At 38.2% G+C, this 22452-nt stretch overlaps 1 protein-coding gene across 5 annotated transcripts in view; it reads left to right on the forward strand.

The window, feature by feature from the left end:
- The window catches only part of pacsin3 (protein kinase C and casein kinase substrate in neurons 3), an 81281-nt gene that overhangs the window by 27660 nt on the left and 31169 nt on the right, over positions 1-22452 (forward strand). For all 5 annotated transcript variants that reach the window (XM_061887595.1, XM_061887597.1, XM_061887596.1 and 2 more), the window contains 5 exons: positions 5682-5782; positions 7825-7981; positions 9665-9900; positions 10525-10680; positions 15971-16146. In XM_061887595.1, coding sequence (XP_061743579.1) covers positions 5682-5782; positions 7825-7981; positions 9665-9900; positions 10525-10680; positions 15971-16146 — 826 coding nt within the window. The remainder of the gene's footprint in view (positions 1-5681; positions 5783-7824; positions 7982-9664; positions 9901-10524; positions 10681-15970; positions 16147-22452) is intronic.

Consider the following 22452-nt stretch of genomic DNA (forward strand, 5'->3'; position numbering starts at 1 on the left):
TATTTGCATATAACAAGATTAAAGACTCCAACTTAAGGTGCGGTAGTGGGAACAAAAATGGAGTAAAATAAATAACACAAGAGATAATAAAGGAAAAAACTAACAATTGAAATAAACAGACTACTATCCATTAAAAATAATAAGAAATCCTGTTCGATTTAATAAACACTATAGAAATACAAACTACTGTACAATATACAGAACAAGACAAGAGTACCGAAGTAATAAATAACAATCAGTGTCGGACGTAATGCACTCGAAGGGTAGTATTGCACATTAGGGTATTAGGGCAGGATATTGTATGGGGGTAAATTATGGATTGAACTTTCACTATGGATTGAACTTTCACAGTATCATGTTAGACCCGCTCGACATCCATTGCTTTCGGTCCCCTAGGGGGGGGGTTGCCCACATTTGAGGTCCTCTCCAAGGTTCTCATAGTCATCATTGTCACAGGCTTCCCACTGGGTGTAAATTCTCCTTGCCCACTGGGTGTGAGTTTTCCTTGCCCTCATGTGGGTTCTTCCGAGGATGTCGTAGTCGTAGTGGTTGGTACAGTCCTTTTGAGACATTTGTGATTTAGGGCTATATAAATAAACATTGATTGATTGATTGATTGATTGATTATTATTATCATAAGTTAGAGTTCAACATGGTGACAGCTCTGGGAAAGAAGCTGTCTCTGAGCCTATTTGTTCTGGCTCTGATGCACCTGTAGCGCCTGCCTGATGGTAGCAGGTCGAACAGGTGGAAGCCAGGGTGTGTGCTGTCTTTGGTGATGTATTTTGCTTTCTTGAGGCAACAGGAGTTGTGTAAATTATTCAGGGAGGGCAGTGGACAGCCAATGTTTTTACGTGCAGACTTTATGACCCTCTGAATCGCCTGTTTGTCTGCTTCAGTGCAGCTGGCGTACCACACTGTTATGCAGTACGTCAGCAGGCTCTCGACAGCCGAGCGGTAGAAGGTCACCATCAGCTGCCTCTCCAGTCTGTTCTTCCTCAGCTGGGCCTTCCGGATGACCGCAGTTGTATTTTGGTCCAGGACAGGTCAGCAGACATGAGGGTGCCGAGGAACTACAAGGAGTTGATTCTCTCCACCTCCTGCAGTGTTTTTCCTGTAGTCAAAGATGAGTTCCTTGGTTTTTGTGGTGTTCAGTGCCAGATTATTCACTGAACACCACGCTGATAGTTTCAGAACCTCATCTCTGTATGCAGACTCATCCCCCCCTGTAATGGGACCCACCACCAATGTCGTCGGCGAACTTGATTATTGTGTTCTCCTTTGGGGTGAGCATGTAGCTGTTTGTTTATATATATATATATATATATATATATATATATATATATATATATATATATATATATATATATATATATATATAGCAGTATTCCCTCTACACCCATGAGTGCATGAGTTTGCAGTGATCACTTTAAAAGGGAAATGATAAACATTCACTTTGTAAAAGGGAAATAATAAACATTCAAAGTATATCAAACACGCCTTTAAGGGATGTCTTGATATTTGTATTTCTTAAACACGTTTGCTACAAAAGTTTCAAAAAGTACCAACTTGGCGAGTCTAAATAAAAGAAAGAAAATGCGAGCAAAACCTAATAGTTATGTTTATAAATAACAATTAGAAATGAAGTTTCAGCAAATACACAATGTTGACATCTATAGTTATTTTTTGATAAAGACGGGGAAAAACACGCTACTCGTAAACGATGCGTGCAACAGCAACGAACATGGAAGTAGACGCAAAGTTAAATCATGAAATGCAACCTTGCCAGAACAAAAACGATGCAAATTTATGCGTGACAGTCTTTATACCAATTTCCTTGACCCCACCACACACAAAGAAGTCGTAGAACTCCATGCTTTTCCAAGTTTCCCTCTGTTTTGTAGTGTAGAATGGCGTCTGTAGCACAATAGTTCGATATGTCTGGGAACGCGGCCGACGTATAATCCTGATATCACTCGACAAATTTTTTTTGCATGAAGTATAGGTTCTTTTCCATTGCGTAATAAGACTATTTGCTCGTACCTGCTTTTTGGAGGAAGACTTAAGCTTCTTTTGTACTCCGATTAGGGCTGAGCGATATATCGATGTACTCGATATATCGCGGGTTTGTCTCTGTGCAATATAGAAAATGACTATATCGTGATATTCGAGTATACGTTCTCACACAGTTGCTTTTACCAGCTGGCATTATACTACGGGCTCTTCCCACTCCTTCTTGTCTCTCCTTCTCACAGACAGCAAGCACACTTTCTTAAATACGTCACATACGTATACGCCCTCGCGTAGCAGAGACGTAGCACCATGGGTAACGTTAGCTGTGATGCTAGCGGACCCGTGCGAGTGGTAATACGAGAGAAAGAAGGTGTGAAACTGGTAACAATTGAAGAAGAATTAATTCCCAAGAAAAACAGCATGGGGTCCGTCGTCTGGCGGTGGTTTGGCTTCAAGTGGGAATTTGTCGAACATACAACCGTAATTTGTCAAGTGTGGGGCAAAAGCGTAGCTACAAAAAGTAGCATTACTGCTAATATGTAACATCATTTGAAAAGTCACCTGCTCGAGAATGAAGAGTGCTTACGCTCCATGTCAATATTTCCATTCAGTGCCACACGGCCACACCATAAAAATGCAGAGGAAAACATTTCCACATCACACCGTATGAAAAAACTAGTCGTCAACAAAAGGAGATAACGTCCGCAGTAACTTACCCATACATAGCAAAGGACGAATTATGCAGCTCATTCTTATTTGATAGTTATTGAAATATCTTGTGTGACATCATGCACAAAAATACACTTTATTTGTTTTAAACTATTTTAGTGGCGTTCTGTACAAAAAGTGCACTTTAATTTGGTGTTGTTTTGATATGTCATCTTGGTGACATCATGCACAAAAGTGCACTTATGGCTTGTTTTAAAATGTCTATCTTGCGCTTTCTGTTTTGGAAATGACATGAATGTTTGTGCCACTGCTTAACTGTTTAATACATAGTTTTGGTCAATTGACTAAGTTGTGATTTCCTTCTCTGCGTGAAAGTTTAAAATGAGCATATATTAATGCAGTCTGAACAAGAATGTTTTAATGTAGACTCATAGAATCATCATACTGCTGTGATTATATGCATCAAGTGTTAATTCAAGGCTAAGGCAAAATATCGAGATATGTATCGCGATATGAGCTAAGAAATATCGAGATACTGTATTAAAAAAAGGCCCTATCGTCCAGCTCTAGTTCTTGGCTTGGTTACAACCACTGGTTTTCACTTCCGGCAAGAAGTCGGAATACAAGACACAATACAAGTAATAGCCTCTTTTAACAGCTACAGTCAAAGCCCATGTTTTTCCCACATAACTATTCTGTAAACAGAGTACTAGGACTGAACGATTTTAGGGAAATACTGTATGTATGATTTTCTTCACATCAAGCTTGAGTGCAATATTAGTTATTATAGTAGTTGTTGCAAATCTTTATGTCCCCACCAAACAGGGTAGATTAGTGAGTCAGTGCTGTGGACTGGAGCAACGATTGTTTTCCTCTCAGGTTGTTGTCTGCAGCAGGAAGTTTTCTAGCCTTGAAAGAGTATTCTGTCCAATGAGCAAAACGCAGGAAGTGGATGTATAGAGAAGTTAGGTCACAATGAACTTGGACAGAGTTCATCATTAGATTCTTGTAGGTGTTTCACAGCTGAAACATAGGAATTTTTAGTTAGAATAAACTCATAATTTGGTTTGAAATTATGAAACCATATTCTCACATCTATCCATAGATACTAGTGTTCTTCTCAGATTGTTCGTTCACAGGCTCCGTTGGAGTTGCAGGTTTAATGTTTGTCTTTAAACAGTTAAAAGGATCCTATTATGAGGGAAGAGTGGTTCGTGAGATCGCCAGGTGGATCCGTGTGGCGTCTTCAGTAATGAGGACGCTGTATCGATCCGTTGTGGTGAAGAAGGAGCTGAGCCGGAAGGCAAAGCTCTCAATTTACCGGTCGATTTACGTTCCCATCTTCACCTATGTTCATGAGCTTTGGGTTATGACCGAAAGGACAAGATCACGGGTACAAGTTTCCTCCGCAGGGCGGCAGAGCTTTCCCTTAGAGATAGGGTGAGAAGCTCTGCCATCTGGGAGGAACTCAAAGTAAAGCCACTGCTCCTCCACATCAAGAGGAGCCAGATGAGGTGGTTCAGGCATCTGGTCAGGATGCCACCCGAACGCCTCCCTAGGCAGGTGTTTCGGGCACGTCCAACCGGTAGGAGGCCACAGGGAAGACCCATGACACGTTGGGAAGACTATGTCTCCCGGCTGGCCTGGGAACGCCTCGGGATTCCCCGGGAAGAGCTGGACGAAGTGGCTGTGGAGAGGAGGGTCTGGGCTTCCCTGCTTAGGCTGCTGCCCCCGTGACCCGACCTTGGATAATTGGAAGAAGATGGATATTATGTGTATTATTTATTTATTTTTTCCATTCAAAACAATTCTTTGTGGTCTACATAACATTTAGTGAGTGGTAGTGCTTGTGTCCAAATTTTACATCTATTTGGTTTTGCAGACCATAGTGCATTCTTAAGAGAAAGCGGTATTACACCGCTTTCTCTTAAGAATGTACCAATTAGTGGGCAGTCTTATTTACATACCAAAGCCTTTCTATGGCCGTCAACTGTGTCATAGTTTGTCAGTCTACTGACAGATATGATTTAAAACTGTACACTACTTTTTGTGTCTCTGCGAGCTCCATAAGTCCCGGAATTTGAAATCGTACCTGAAAGGCATGGCTGAGATATTTAAAAAACAATCTTGCCTTCTTAAAAACTTGCTCCAAATAAGCCATTTGGAATTTGAAACTTTAATGGTTTTGTGATTTTGCCTTAATTATGTCAGTAAATTTTTGAATATATACCATACCATACTATACCAACTTTATTTATAAAGCCCTTTAGAAACAACCACAGTTGAAGAACAAAGGGCTGTACACCACAAAGAAATAGAGGCAAAGGACAGACTAAAAAATAACATTTAAAACATAAGTAAAATACTCATTGAAAAAGCAAATACAGATTACCCTAAGAACAATTTGTTAGATAAAAAACAGTTAAAAAAAGTTAAAAGTTAAAAACAGTTCAAAATCTCATGCTGGGTTAAAAGCCAGTGAATAAAAATGGGTGTATGGTATAAGGTAGAGGTTTACCCAAGGAGCTTTGCACGAGTCTGCCATTTTTATTCAGTTTTAGTCAATAAGTTATTTCTTTTTTTTTCATGCTAAAATCCTCTGCTATTGCCATTTTGTTGCTGCCAGTGAATAAAAATGGGTGTATGGTATATGGTAGAGGTTTACCCAAGGAGCTTTGCACGAGTCTGCCATTTTTATTCAGTTGTAGTCCAAAGTTGTAGTCAATAAGTTATTTCTTTTTTTTTTCCTTGCTAAAATCCTCTGCTATTGCCATTTTGTTGCTGTCAGTGAACCCTTAGTTCCAATGTTTGTGCCTTTATTTAAGACTGACTTACCTCTCAGCCCTAACGCATCATCAACTTGTTTTTTGTGTCAGTTGTGAATGTTAATGTTTGTATGAACTGTAGCATACCACTTTTTAACCAACATGTGTTGGGTTTTACCACTTTGTAATATGTATTAACCTAAATTGCTTTTATTTGATTGATTTTTTTCTTAGTTTCATCTCAAGCCGCCATCATTCCGTGCTGCAAGGCGGACCGCAAAATGTCCTCTGATGGAGACCTCAGTACCCTTGAAACCTGCGATAGTTTCTGGGAGGTAAAGATTTACAACAAACATGTGTTCTATTACCAGCCAAAAACTGGCCATAGCTTATTGTGATTTTTTTACTGTATGTTCAAATAAACATGCTGAAAATGTATTATTTTTAGGTCTTACAATGTTACATTTTGTGGTAAGACATTCATGACGCCAATTCTCAGTTTCCTGACAATCAAATGTCAGATTTTGAAGCATTTTATGGCTTTTTTTTTTTTTTAAATATTATTGATGTAGTTTTTGTTTATTTAAATGGAAAATGCAGATTGATTAAATTAAATTTCCTTCTGCAGTCTCTCAACATTAAAAAAGATGAACAAAAGCACAATGCAATAAATAAATAGATCAAAACACAAGCCTATATCAGCAGTTTTGAAAGAGTTTAAGATATTTGCATGTTTGGTTTGACTCTCACCTTGTTTTTAGTTTACAGCTTCAGTGCTGTTAAACACCAACCAAAATGTCATCCTACCCTTTGTGGCCCTCGTACGGTGGAGCCTGTTTATGTTGATAATCCGTCCAAGTTAACTAATTCATCAAGTCCCTGTATACTGTGTTCTAAATATTAAAAAGTGTTCGCTTAAGTAGACAACACTGATCTGTTTTTGTCGACTATTTGAGAACTTGAAATTTGAAAGCCAAAAGGATAATATCTAGGCAGTTAATGTTGACATGTGTTATAGTGTTGATAATGTTATTATTTCTTGTGTTTTTTTCCAAAGGCAGATTTGTGGTCATTTTTAAATCAATGAAAACTAGCAAAGAAGGTTGGGAGGCGCAACAGAGGAGGGAACTGACACTTTAAAGCTTTGGCAGAGGACCGAAGTCCTTTTTGTTCTTCCGTGGTAAACGTCTACTTTTTTCCTCCCCAGCAACAAAATGCACCACTTAAAAATCTTCACAAATGGAGAAAAGTGACATTAACAAACTGCTATAGGGTAAAAAGTAATTTATCATCACCCATTATTATGTATCTGGTGAAATTCAAAAGTAAGGGCCGGATTGACTAAGATCCAAATATCATACGCGAGACAGTGTGCAAAAAATAAATTAGCGTGTACTATAAGTGGGCATGTTGTATGGGATCTAACACTGCATGTGCAATTGAAAAGTGGTGCAGACCGCTTTATTTAAATGAGGATTTTGTGTGCATACGGGCCTTTTACCACACAGACGATCATTTTCTGCACATTCATGTTATCATGCTCCTACCTGTTTGCGCAAGGGTGTGTTTTGCTTCACCAGCACATTTGTGCTTGTGTGTCTGGAATGACTGAAATGCAAGAAAATGCAAAATGATAGACGTCTTTTTGTGTAGGAGTCAGACATGTACTATAGTAACATATTTTCTAAACAAAAAAACCCCGAATGAATGTGAAAAAAATGCCAGCAGACACCCAAACACGTCAATTAAATTTAATCAGCAGCATAAGTCACCCAACAGTTATACAATTATAAAAGTACATTTCTGAATAGACGATATGTTTATTTCTGTCAGTCCAAAATGTTGACAGTCACACATATTGACGGAGGATATTCGTCTGTCCATCGCAAGCACTGATCCTGCAGATTGTCAGTTTGCACGTCCTTCTGCTTTGTGCTAAATAAAACACAAAAAAGCGCTTGCAAAGGGGTGAACAGTGTTGATAAATCACATTTCTCGTGCTGTTTGATATGTTTACATTTTCTCATCCCGGTATTGTGGCCGTTGTGATGATCAGCATATATATTGCACATTAATGAAGACAGAGCGGTAAAATGGATTGCACGCCATATTCTGCTCAATCCACTTTGCACACGTTTTGTGTGCTATCAAGTTTTCACGTGTTTTAGTACACACAAACCTTTAGTAAATAAGGGCCTAAATGTGCAAGCAATGGCTATGTTCTGTTATGTCGACATGAGTCAACCAATGCATGGGACGTTGACTTAAACAGATTCTACTGTTTCTTTGGAAGAATAGTGTCTGCCCTGCATGAGATCTTTTGAACATACTCGATTGATTAAATCACATTATGGTATCTGTTTGGTGTCCTACGCAGCCAGGAAACTACAAGAGAACGGTGAAGCGGGTAGACGATGGCCACCGACTATGTAATGAGTTGGTCAGCTGTTTCCAGGAACGTGCTAAGATCGAGAAAAGCTATGCTGTGCAGCTGAGTGACTGGGCCAAGAGGTGGAGAAGTGTGGTCGAGAAAGGTTAGCTTCGTCACACACGCTACAGCATGGCATCCACCATATAGATCAGGGGTCTAAAACTCAATTTACCTGGGGGCCACTGGATGCAGAGTCTGGGTGAGGCTGGGCCGCGAGAAAGGTTTTCTTAAAATATTTTTAAATGTCTTTATTTTTATTTTCAACACAAAATAAAATTAAAATATAAATGAACAAAATGAGAATTAAGTAAATACATCTGTCATAAGGATTAACAATAATAATTCGATTTCTCCAGTCAGCAACAATGTGTGTGGCAACGTAAATTAAATAAAAAAACAAAAACAAATAACGGTTTGAATTGGTCCAGGTTATCGGGGCCCGTTACTATTGACAGACAGGTGTTGCGGTGTGACTGCACCCAGGCACGTAAGAAAACTCTAGTCTCCATGGCAACATTTCTGTCGCTTTCACTCATTTGCCGCTTTTCCACTAACGCAGGGGTAGGCAACCCAGAACGTTGAAAACGCCATTTTGGTCTAGTGGAAAAGCGAGAAGACGTTTCTATGCTTGAATCACGCAAGTGACGTCAAATGTTCGGCCCTCGAGAGCCATATACCACACCGTGATTGGTAGATTCCTTCAACTCCACACACAATGCTGTCAAGCAGCATTCATATAAAACTTGCGGGCCGCACTAACATTAAACTTTCATATTAAGGTGGGGGCCGCAAAATAATGTGTTGCGGGCCACAATTGACCCGCGGGCCGCGTGTCTGAGACCCCTGATATAGATAGACCGCACGACATAAAAGAGACAACAAACAGTAATTCAACAATTAAAAGTGTAAAGATTAGCGGACTCTAAACATAATGTGGTAGATGGTAAAATCAAGTTTGACCTGCTTGACATTTTTAACCCTTAATTGGGGAATTTGATTCACACATTCTTAATTATTTCTACTCGTTTACATTATGTCATTTAAATTTTGTTCATGTTTTGGTAAAGACAAATGTCTTGAAAATAATTAAATATCAAGAAACAAATAGCAGTTTGGAAAAATGACAATACTTAGCTTGTGTAGTGTAAAATTGTGTAATAAAGACAGTAATGGAAGTAAAGATTCAATAAGGGTAATGCAGTAAATTGTTAATAAAGAGAAACTAATTGAGGCAATTAAATGTGGTTTTTGCTAATTGTAAAATGTGAACAAAAGAATCAACTTACCTTTAGAAATGTTTGAATTTGTACTTCTAATATGATTTTATTTCCCTTTCCGAATTGTATTTGTTTTTATTAATAAACTATCCCTTGATGATTTCACAAGGAAAACAAATAATCTTCAACTAGTTCCTTTGTATTATTAAAAGGGGTTTAACGATATTTAGCCTTTGAATCAAATCGTGTCATTCATAATAAGACAAACAGTGTTATTAAATCAAATCAGGAACATTACAAATGATAATAATCTTCTAGAAATGCCCTTTGCCAAGCTTCATGTATTGATCCCCTTTTTCCAATAATAAACATAATTGACCAACTACATGGTGATTTAGTGCAACAGTTATACAGTTATAAGGTTTAAGGACCTTTTAACACATCAGTTATTGAGTCATAGTTTGCTATGACTGGTCTGCGAACACCAACCTCCATAGATTACAAATTGGCCTTAAATCAAATTAAAGAGTTTTCAAAAGAGTTGTTCATTGCTTGTTCTCATCACTCAGGGCCTCAGTATGGTACCCTGGAGAAGGCGTGGCATGCATTCATGCAGGCAGCCGATCGGCTGTGTGAGCTGCATCAAGAACTGCGTGACCGACTGGTTGGAGAAGACAGTGAGAAAGTGCGATGTTGGCAGAAAGAAACCTACCACAAGCAGATGATGGGAAGTTTCAGGGAGACTAAGGAGGCTGACGAAGGCTTCCGCAAAGCCCAGAAACCATGGGTCCGCAAATTAAAAGAGGTTTGACACATCTTTTTTTTAATCAATTTATGGTTATACAGTGAATCCGGAAAGTATTCACAGCGTTCTACCTCTTCCATATTTTTTTATATTTCTTATGTTATGTTTCGTAAGCTGTGGGAATGTTTTTTTCATCAGCAGGAATTAGGAAAAACTAATCAGGATAGAGGGAAAGATGAATGGACTAATACACAGAGACATCCTGGATGAAAACCAACGCTTCCCATCCAATCTGATGGAGCTTGATGGGTGATGCAAAAAGGAATGGGCGAAACTGCCCAAAGATAGGTGTTCCTAGCTTGTGGCATCATAAAAAAGATTGAGGCTGTAATTGTGTAATTGCTGCCAGAGGTGTATCAACAAATAATTGAGCAAAGGCTGTGAATCCTTTATACGATTTGTTTTTGTTTTCAATACGTTTGCAATTTAAAAAAAATTAAAATAAAAATAAAAATTTCACTTTGTTATTATGGGGTATTGTCTGTAATATTTTGAAGACAAAAATTTATTTATTACATTTTACAATCAGGCTGCAACAAAATGTGGAAAAAGTGAATGGCTGTGAAAATTTTCCGGATGTGTTAGAAGGCTATTAAAAGAATGTGTTATCTTTGTTTTGTTTAGGTGGACTCAACTAAAAAGAGCTATCATCAGGCCAAGAAGGAGGAGTGGACAGCCATTAATAGGGAAACCCACGCTAAGGCCGACACATCCAAGTCTCAAGAGGAAGTCAGCAAATACACGAATCGGGTGGAGCGCTGCAACCAGGAGGCTGAAAAAGTACAACGCTTACATAAACACATACAGTCTTAAAACCTTACACACGACTGCACAGGTGGTTTTTGTTTTACGACATTCCGTAGTTACATGCTTTCAAAGTAATTTCAACTCTAATTTTAATCCGTAAAGTCAACGCGAATGGCAGAGGAATACATAGAGCATGTGCATCACGTACGGCTGTATTGAGCAAGGATTGCATTGTCATCAGTAACATTTTTGCCCTTCATTATATTAAATTATTATTAAAACAGGCTCTTCTAGTGGCAGTATGCCAAATAAAAGAAAAAAAAACATCACAACGGGAGTAAAATGGTCCTAAAAAACTCAGAGAAGAAACGCCCACCAATTTAGGCCACACTTTTGGTGTCAACCTCTCAACTTTGATGCGCATCATTAGGGTGCTAGTGTTGTGACTAGAATAGCAGAATCAACACTGTCCTTGCGTTACCTTGAAAGATTGTTTTGAACTTTTTAATGTAAAACATGGAGAATAAGTAAAAGTGAAGTGTAAGTCTGGTGCTAGTTTGCACAACCCTAATGTTCAGGGTTAAGCTGCTCGTGGGGACGATAAAGCAGCGAGTGAGTTTCCTGAAGCGGATGGCTGAGATTACAAAAGGGATGCAAGGATTCAATTGTGTCCTGTTAATTACAGTTGTATTTAATCATTATATTTATTTGTTTTATTACTGTATTTTATAACCGTAATATATTGTATGCACAGTGTGAGTGATTTAAGTGTTAATTTAGGTGTAAATTCTGATTTACACAAATATTCACCTTACAACGTGATGTAGGAACCCGGTTCCGATTAACTTTTGCTTTTAATCTATGAGGCATTACAATTATCCCTGAATACTTGTTGCATTGCAATTGTCCCTGAATACTTGTTGAAACTCGGTTAACAGTAGGGGTGTAACGGTACACAAAAATTTTGGTTCGGTACGTACCTCAGTTTAGAGGTCACGGTTCGGTTCATTTTCGGTACAGTAAGAAAACAACAAAATATAAATTTTTTGGTTATTTATTTACCAAATTTGTAAACAATGGCATAACATACATATACACACAGGATCCATTGCCAGGGTTAATGTGGTCAACATAAATAAAATAAAAACTAAATAAGATAAGGCTCTGAATGTTTTTTTAACAAAACATTTTTACATATAAAATGCTTTTTTTGATTGATTGATTGAGACTTTTATTAGTACATTGCACAGTTCAGTACATATTCCGTACAATTGACCACTAAATGGTAACACCCCAATAAGTTTTTCAACTTGTTTAAGTCAGGGTCCACGTTAATCAACATTAAACTGCCTCAAGTTGTTGCTCAGATTAAATTAAATGACAAAACCTTTCTTCTACATATAAAAAGTGCAACTTTAAACAGTTTCAAGTCAACTCAGCCTCAATATAACTTTTCTTTCCCACCCAGATTGGCAATAAGAAGATATATGGGCTCATTGTTCTTCCACCATAGAAGTGGGTCAAAATCTGTTTTTTAATGGAATATGGACTTAAATCTGCTGCTATAAAAAACATTTGTTATTGCTTTAGCCCTGCCTGACTCGCCAAGGAGAGGTTGCTTGAATGCGATGGTGACGTTTCAAATGTGTTAGCATCTGTTATGAGAATAGCGTATGCGTGTGTGTGGCCCTTTAATATGTGACAGCATGTGAGGTGAGTGTGTGGAGGAGAATAAATCAGCCCTGGAGGAGTGTCTCCCCTGCGCTCTTCAACTACGATCCGGGAGCCGGAAGCAGGAAAGGTGCAATACATGTTTACGTGTTGTCAGAAGCAGCTGCTGAACAATGTTGGCAAACCTCTGTCCTCATTGTTGTATCACGCAGCCAAAGTGTTCCCAAACGAGAGATCTCTACGAGGCAGGAAGGTCTACAAGCTCTGGATTTTACATGTTTTCCGAGCCCGGTTGCTGCTAGCATGTGTACTCGTTCGGTACACCTCCGAACCGAACCGAACCGAAACCCCTGTACCGAAACGGTTCAATACAAATACACGTACCGTTACACCCCTAGTTAACAGTACATAAGTTTATGCAGTAGTTTTACAAATACTACGGATGTTTCGATTAGGGGTTTTATACCGTCGATTCCGATATTAACCACCTGTATTAACTGTATACTTTTGTATGTATTTATAAGTGCTATTGGCAGTGTAACATTATCAACACACTACTAGTTTTGTATTCCATTTTATTACATACAGGTGATCAAAACAATGTCAATAGTACACAATCAAATAAATAAAGCGAAAACTCTCATTTAAACCCTTGTTTACTGTCCAGCGACCTAGTCTGCATTTCTAAACATTTATAAAAACAATTACATTGTGAAATAAAAATATCTACCTTATCACTATAATATCAATCATATACTGATACTACCCTTGGTATCGACACCGCAGATTTATTAATCAATCTGCCCTCCCCTTACATGTTGTGTATTCCTGGCCACATCACACGTTAATGTTAATGTTATGTTGGTAATAGTTGCTTTCTGCTGCAGCGTGGTTCCATCTAGACTTCTTAAAGTTTACAAAGCTCTTATTTTTTTCCTCCCAATTGCTGTTACTACAATATTTGATATAACGTATTATAAAACTTGTACCGTATTTTTAGGAGTATAAGTCGCACCTGCCGAAAATGCATAACATAGAAGGAAAAAAACATATATAAGTCGTACTGGAGTGTAAGTCGCATTTTTGGGGGAAATGTATTTGATAAAACCCAACACCAAGAATAGACATTTGAAAGGCAATTTAAAACCAATAAAGAATAGTGAACAACAGGCTGAATAAGTGTATGTTATATGACGCATAAATAATTAACAGAGAATGTGCCTGGTATGTTAACGTAACATATTATGGTAAGAGTCATTCAAATAACTATAACATATAGAACATGCTATACGTTTACCAAACAATCTGTCACTCCTAATTGCTATATCCATGAAATCTTATATGTATAGTCTCTTAAGTGAATGAATTAAATAATATTATTTGATATTTTTATGGTAATGTGTTAAAATTTTTACACATATGTCGCTCCTGAGCATAGGTCGCACCCCCGGCCGAACTATGAAAAGAACTGCGACTTATAGCCCGAAAAATGCGGTAGTTTATTTGCCGCGATAGAGGTGATGATATTAACTCAGAGGAGCTGCTCCACTATTGTGTATAGAGATACACAGTTATGGTTTAAGCTTATTTCGAACATGCATACAATTACAACATGATACATCACAGTTTCCAGTTTACCTTTTCAACATGTTGGAAAAGGAGTAGGAAGAAGCAAGGCTTATTTATTCCTACCCCTTTTCCATTTCTTAGCAATTGCTAACACGTTTAAAAACTTCCTGTTCTTAATTTGTACAAAATTTACTCCATAAATAATAAAGTTGTAAAAAAAAAAAAAAATACATAACTAATATATATCACTGAAGTAAGTTGTATATACTATTTTTGGCGACGTGGCTCGGTTGGTAGAGCGGCCGTGCCAGCAACTTTAGAGTTTCAGGTTTGCTTCCCGCTTCTGCCATTCTAGTTACTGGGTTTCACTATGTAAAGCGGTTTGAGTCTTTAGAAAAAAGCGCTATATAAATATAATTCACATTCACTTTATTTCATATAGTGTGATGAATATGATGATCTATTTTTTGATTAATTCAAAATGATCATGAATCTTCTTTTTTGTACTTTGTAAACACTTTGAGTTTCTTAAAATGGGTCATAATAGTATATTTTTTGACATCTTTACCTAATGAATTGCATAGTTTAAATCCACATATTTGCTGCAGATAGCTGCAATTAACTGCTAGCCGCCTGTTAGCCAAGAGATAATAAAGATTTTAAAAAGTTTATGCCAAAGGGGACTTCAGTGATCGGCTTTAAAAAGCTTTAAAAAGCATTAATTAGCAAGAGTCCAATACATACTTTTTCACGAAAATTGGCCAATACTGATCGATGCATTTTTAATAAATAACTATTGCTACCCCCATGTTATTGGACTATTACTATGGATTATGGAAATTGTGGTACAAAGAATAAAATTATGGGAAAAACCCCCACAGTGGGTCCATGTGGAGCTGCTCTTGTACCAATCTGGGTGTGTCAGGGAGTATAGGAAAAACATGCCGTGTGTAGTAATTTTGTGACTTTGAAATATGACCGAACTAGTTTCCTGTGTTTTCTGCTCTCAAGATAGAAGAAAGAGGTGGTGGGAAGCGTGAAGTTTTCTGAACAGGGAAATTATCAACCAAACACAGGGAAATCCTTTGAAAAATTCTACATGAGTCGGTAAACAGATGTCTGAGGCTTTAAAAAGAATCTTGAAGAAGATTGCAGGAAAAGTGAGATAACATTAAAAATAAATGATTCAGGTCTTTGGTTTATGTACATTAAGTTCCGTTCCTACAATGGAGATGCAAGTCAAGCGTAAACTCTGCAATTTGAACTGGGCTGTGTATTAAAAAAGGCGACACGCCCTTAATACAGCAAGTGAGTTTAAAGTTCTGGTGAAATGTTTGCAGTCTACCATCTTAACAAGTTAAATGTTTATGTGAGCTCAGTATGATTGTATTTTATTTGTATCAACGTGTGGTAGTTTTTTGCCGTAATTTTTCCTTGGTCACATTTTCCTTGCAAAAGAGATCTTTGATTTCATTGGGACAAAACTTGGATAAATGAAAATACCTCAATTTGATATTAAATTCACTCACATTAGATAGTTACACAGAACACATGATACGAGCATTAAATACAATTAATAACTACTTACTTTTATCCCTGTAGTTGAGGGCATTGCTACGACAGGGGAGATGGACTTATTGGGAAGAGGAATGTCTAAATAATGACACCACTACGCTGCTTGGTTATCACTTCATTTCACAAGAGCATATCCTTTCAAATGTTCAACAATATTTTTACCCTTTTCTAAACATTTTATAGTATCTATTTTCACTTCAATTTTCTTTTCTTTAAACACTTGCATTAGAAGAGTATGTCTGAACCTTGGGAGACATACAGTAATGAAGGGAAAAAAGCTAACTTGAAGGAACAAAAGAGACGTTGTCCTAAGTCTAGCGATGCGTGAGCACATTTTGTTCCGCCTACGTTTTCTTCTGCCACACACAGAAAACTAGTTCCTTTTTTTTTGTACAGTATAAAACTTTATGAGAGTGCATCGCGACAGGAAATATTGTAATATTGTACTGGTAAGATATTCAATAAAGTATGTACTTGACTGAAATTCTAAATATTCTGTGTTTTTCAGGCAAAAGAGCATTATGAAAAAGCCCTAGAAGAGTTGAACCGTTGTAACCCTCGCTACATGGAAGACATGGAACAGGTGTTCGACCTCACCCAGGAAGCTGAGCGCAAGAGGCTGTTCTTCTTTAAAGAGGTTCTGCTGGACATCCATACTCACCTTGACCTGTCCAGCAAAGAAGGGTAGGACAAAGACACACTTAAATGCACTCTTACAATATGCAGTCTACACCACAAATTTACAAGGATGTACACATCCCTGTAAAAGGCTGGTTTTGTGAGATAATCAAAACTGGCAAACATCAGTAAATCATAACCTTGTGGGGAAAAACAACTACCTTATTTTTTGTCCTATAAGTCGCAGTTTTTTTTTATAGTTTGGCCTGGGGTGCGACATATACTCCGGAGCGACTTATGTGTGAAATTATTAACACATTACCGTAAAATATCAAATAATATTATTTATCTCATTCGCGGAAGAGACGAAGAAAATGTCAGCAATCGTCACACACACGTCAACCAATAAGAATTCGGCGGGGGAGGGTCATGGCAGACGTGCATTGTGGGTCATGGAATGCTGACTGCTACATGCTATATGCTACTGCCGTAGCTATTAAAATGGATCATTTCATCGTTGGCGGTAACTTATAAAAATTGAGAAGGGCGGAACCAAAATAGCACCGAAAAGGAAATCATGTACTGCAGATTACAAGCTGGACGTAGTGAAATATGCAGCAGAAGACGACAAGAGGAAGCGACGCATACCTTTGGAGTTGGCAGAGTTGTTTAAAAGTGACATCGAAGAAGAAGATTTCATGGGATTTATCAATTAGGAGTGACAGATTGTTTGGTAAACGTATAGCATGTTCTATATGTTTTAGTTATTTGAATGACTCTTACCATAATATGTTACGTTAACATACCAGGCACCTTCTCAGTTGGTTATTTATGCCTCATATAACGTACACTTATTCAGCCTGTTGTTCACTATTCTTTATTTTAGATTGCCTTTCAAATGTCTATTCCTGGTGTTGGATTTTATCAAATAAATTTCCCTCAAAAATGCGACTTATGCTCCAGTGCGACGTTTATGTTTTTTTCCTTCTTTATTATGCATTTTCGTCCGGTGCGACGTATACTCCGGAGCGATTTATAATCCGAAAAATACGGTAATCTTTTAAAGGGGGAACATATTGTTGCATCACTGTGCAAGCCCTGGAGCCTAATAGTTTTGATACATTTAAAATATCACAGCACATCTGTTAATTAGTACTAAAACCGAGCGCTTTTTGTGACGATAAAACTTATTGGTCCAAACTTAAGCCAACCCAGAATTTCAGATGACGGCACCCCTCTTTTTTCAAGACCCATTTGTGTTAAAACATTTTAGGCCCCCTTCATGAATTGATTTAAGTAGACCCCGATTTAAACAAGTTGAACAACTTGATCGGGTGTTACCGTTTAGTGGTCAATTGTACGGAAGATGTACTGAACTGTGCAGTCTACTAATAAAAGTTTCAATCAATCAGTCAAAAACCGAAAAAAAGAAAACAATTGATCTAAAAGGGGAACTGTACTTTTTGGGGGGAATTTTGCCTATTTGCAATCATTAAGAAAGACGTGGCGACGGATGGATTGTTTTCCCTGCTTTCTCACTTGTAAATAAAAGTCTGCTTGCAGCGGTGCCAATGGGCGCTCCTCTATTTCGCCCAATAAATAACCATTCAAAAACCGCCAACAATACTCCATTTACATTTCGTGATTTGAAATAAATGGGAATAAATCAACATCCCAGCATTCGGCATCCTAATGACAGCAGACGTCATGTTATTGTATTCAACATATTTAATAGCTGTTCCACTGTTGTTTAGGGTTTTATTGAGCATGCGCACAAATGAGCTAAAATTTATTTTGCAACTTCTCCCCTGTTTGCGGACATGTCAAACTTTTGAGACATTTTTGTCGGGCGAGTCTCGCGGCAGAAAAGCTCTGGGTACATCAGTGAAAAGTCATGTGCATGTATAAAACTCAAGACTCCCTGAATAATAAGTCAAACTTATGTTTTGACGTCTCTAAGGAAAATTAAGTAAATACCACTCTTATATTGAGGTCAATATGGCGATTGTCAGAAAAATGCTGTGATTTAGTGTGACATTTGAATTACATTTTTTAAGTGTAAACACAGCCAGCTCGCCAGAAAATATGAGGGTGTACGCACCTTTTTTGCACTTTTATTACACCTGTACCCAGTTAAACAATTATCAACTTACAAACCCCATTTCCATATGAGTTGGGAAATTGTGTTGGATGTAAATATAAACGAAATACAATGATTTGCAAATCATTTTCTAACCATATTCAGTTGAATGCACTACAAAGACAAGATATTTGATGTTCAAACTCATAAACTTTTTTTTTTTTTTGCAAATAATAATTAACTTAGAATTTCATGGCTGCAACATGTGCCAAAGTAGTTGGGACAGGGTATGTTCACCACTGTGTTACATCACATTTTCTTTTAACAACACTCAATAAACGTTTGGGAACTGAGGAAACTAATTGTTGAAGCTTTGAAAGTGGAATTCTTTACCATTCTTGCTTGATCTACAGCTTAAGTTGTTCAACAGTCCGGGGTCTTGTTGTCGTATTTTAAGCTTCATAATGCGCCACAAATCTTCGATGGGAGACATGTCTGGACTGCAGCTGGGCCAAGAAAGTGCCCGCACTCTTTTTTTAGGAAGCCACGCTGTTGTAACACGTGGCTTGGCATTGTCTTGCTGAAATAAGCAGGGTGCCCATGATAATGTTGTTTGGATGACAACATATGTTGCTCCAAAACCTGTATGGACCATTCAGCATTAATGGTGCCTTCACATTTGTGTAAGTTACCCATGCCTTGGGCATTAATACACCCCATGCCATCACAGATGCTGGCTTTTGAACGTTGCGCCTATAACAATCCGGATGGTTATTTTCCTCTTTGTTCTGGAGGACACCACGTCCACAGTTTCCAAATATAATTTGAAATGTGGACTCGTCAGACCACAGAACACTTTTCCACTTTGCATCAGTCCATCATAGATGAGCTCGGGCCCAGCGAAGCCAGCGGCGTTCCTTGGTGTTGTTGATAAATGGCTTTCGCTTTGCTTAGTAGAGTTTTAACTTGCACTTACAGATGTAGCGACCAACTGTATTTAGTGACAGTGGTTTTCTGAAGTGTTCTTGAGACCATGTGGTGATATCCTTTACACACTGATGTCTGTTTTTGATGAGGTACCGCCTGAGGGATCAAAGGTCCGTAATATCGCTTAGTGCAGGGATTTCTCCAGATTCTCTGAACCTTTTGATGATTTTACGGACCGTAGATGGTAAAATCTCAAAATTCCTTGCAATAGCTCGTTGAGAAATGTTGTTCTAAAACTGTTCGACAATTTGCTTACATATTGGTGACCCTCGCCCCATCCTTGTGTGTGCTTAGCATTTCATGGAAGCTGTTTTTATACCCAATAATGGCACCCACCTGTTCCTAATTAGCCTGCATACCTGTGGGATGTTCCAAATAAGTGTTTGATGAGCATTCCTCAACTTTATCAGTATTTATTGCCACCTTTCCCAACTTCTTTGTCACATGTTGCTGGCATCAAATTCTAAAGTTAATGATTATTTGCAAAAAAAAAGTTGATCAGTTTTAACATCAAATATGTTGTCTTTGTAGCATATTCAACTCAATATGGGTTGAAATTTTTTTGCAAATCATTGTATTCCGTTTATATATACATCTAACACAATTTCCCAACTCATTAGGAAACGGGGTTTGTAAATCATACATATCAAGTAGGTTAGACTAATTTCCATCCATTTTTTTCTACCGCTTATTCCCTTTGAGGTCGTGCCATTTCTTCTTTTCTTTATCAAATCTAGTTAAACATGACGCACTGGTGACCGGTTAAGGTTTGGGTGTGTGGTAACATGCGTGTGTACACTGAAGTTAATGGAAAACCTACGCTGTTTTTCATTAACTATTGGTCTAGCATTCTGTTTAAACACACCACTGTTGTCATGGCAACATTGATTGTCAATGTCCAACGTCTTAGTGTGAACACATTCCTTTGACTGTGCTATGAGAAGATTCCCACATAAGTGATGTCAAAACAGTCCATAAATCCATGTGCATAAAAACCACTCTGCGTGCGCGTGACCTCTTAGCGCGCACACCGACTCTTTTCACTCGCTCGCGATCTGTTTGCGCTTGCAGTGTTCTTTTCTGTGTCTTTATGCGTGTGGCATTCCTCCTTTTTGTTAAGGGCGGGCATAGAATACAAAACCCGGAAATTTCCCTCCTTTCTGACTGGTCACTTTAAACGGCTAGGGTCTCCTGGTCAGAGCCATTCCGAGGAAACTGTTATAATCGAAATGTGTATACCTTCCTAAGGAGACCGAAACATTAGACACAATAACCTGTTTTTGCAGGTGTGTCAAATTCATTCAGCGCTTTTAACAGTGAGTATACAAACCTTGTTTCCATATGAGTTGGGAAATTGTGTTAGATCTAAATATAAACGGAATACAATGATTTGCAAATCCTTTTCAACCCATATTGAACTGAATGCACTACAAAGACAAGATATTTGATGTTAATTTTTTGTTTTGCAAATAATAATTGACTTAGAATTTCATGGCTGCAACACATGCTAAAGTAGTTGGGAAAGGGCATGTTCACCACTGTGTTACATCACCTTTTGTTTTAACAACACTCAATAAACGTTTGGGAACTGAGGAAACTAATTGTTGAAGCTTTGAAAGTGGAATTGTTTCCCATTCTTGTTTTATGTAGAGCTTCAGACGTTCAACAGTCCGGAGTCTCCGCTGTCGTGTTTTACGCTTCATAATGCGCCACACATTTTCGATGGGAGACAGGTCTGGACTGCAGGCGGGCCAGGAAAGAACCCGCACTCTTTTTTTTACGAAGCCACGCTGTTGTAACATGTGCTGAATGTGGCTTGGCATTGTCTTGCTGAAATAAGCAGGGGCGTCCACGAAAAAGACGGTGCTTGGGTGGCAGCATATGTTGTTGCAAAACCTGTTTGTACCTTTCAGCTTTAATGGTGCCTTCACAGATGTGTATTACCCGTGCTTTGGGCACTAATGCACCCCCACACCATCACAGATGCTGGCTTTTGAACTTTGCATCGATAACAGTCTGGATGGTTCGCTTCCCCTTTGGTCCGGATGACACGATGTCGAGTATTTTCAAAAACAATTTGAAATGCAGACTCGTCAGACCATAGAACACTTTTCCACTTTGCATCAGTCCACCTTAGATGATCTCGGGCCCAAACAAGCTGGTGGCGTTTTTGGATGTTGTTGATAAATGGCTTTCGCTTTGCATAGTAGAGCTTTAACTTGCACTTAACAGATGTAGCAACAAACTGTATTTATTGCCAGTGGTTTTCTGAAGTGTTCCTGAGCCCATGTGGTGATATCCTTCAGAGATTGATGTCGGTTTTTGATACAGTGCTGTCTGAGGTATCACTGTCATTCAATGTTGGTTTCCGGCAATGCCGCTTACTTGGAGTGGCTCCCACCTGTTCCTAATTAGCCTGCTCACCTGTGGGATGTTCCAAATAAGTGTTTGATGAGCATTCCTCAACTTTATCAGTATTTATTGCCACCTTTCCCAACTACTGAGTCACGTGCTGCTGGCATCAAATTCTAAAGTTAATTATTATTTGCAAAATTTTTTTTTTATCAGTTTGAACATCAAATATGTTGTCTTTGTAGCATATTCAACTGAATATGGGTTGAAAGTGATTTGCAAATCATTGTATTCCGTTTGTTTACATCTAACACCATTTCCCAACTCATATGGAAACGAGGTTTGTATGACTAGAAGTGTATAATAGGTTTGTTACACAATTTGCATTGGCAATTGTGATTATTACACTATTTACTAGTGGATTGATGGACAAGTTGCTTCAAAATTGTAAGTCAATGTTACAATAAGATATTTAATTAAAAACAATGCTTGGAATATTGTTTGGAATTATTAGATTATACTACAGTTTGGAAGATACACAATTATGTGCATTACATATTTTGTGCTTAAATTATTGTAATGAAAAAACAAATACATTTAAACAGAAGGTGCTTTTTTTTTATTGATGAACAGTTGCACAATTTTTCCTGCTTTTCATGGGCAACATAAAATGATGTGGGCCCGATCCAGGCCCTAGGCCTTTAGTTTGACACCTGTGCATGACATTATTCCTGATTAATTAAACTCATTTAAAAAAAAAAAACAATTGCCCCATCCATCCGTTTTCTACTGCTTGTTCCTTTCGGAGTCGAAGGGGAGCTGGAGCCTATCCCAGCTGCACTCGGGCGAAAGGTGGCATACACCCTGGACAAGTCACCATCTCATTGCCGGGCCAACACTGATAGACAATATTCACACTCATTCACACACTTGGGCCAGTTTAGTGTTGCCAA

This window comes from Nerophis ophidion, linkage group LG25 (assembly GCF_033978795.1).
Source record: "Nerophis ophidion isolate RoL-2023_Sa linkage group LG25, RoL_Noph_v1.0, whole genome shotgun sequence".
NCBI lineage: Eukaryota > Metazoa > Chordata > Actinopteri > Syngnathiformes > Syngnathidae > Nerophis > Nerophis ophidion.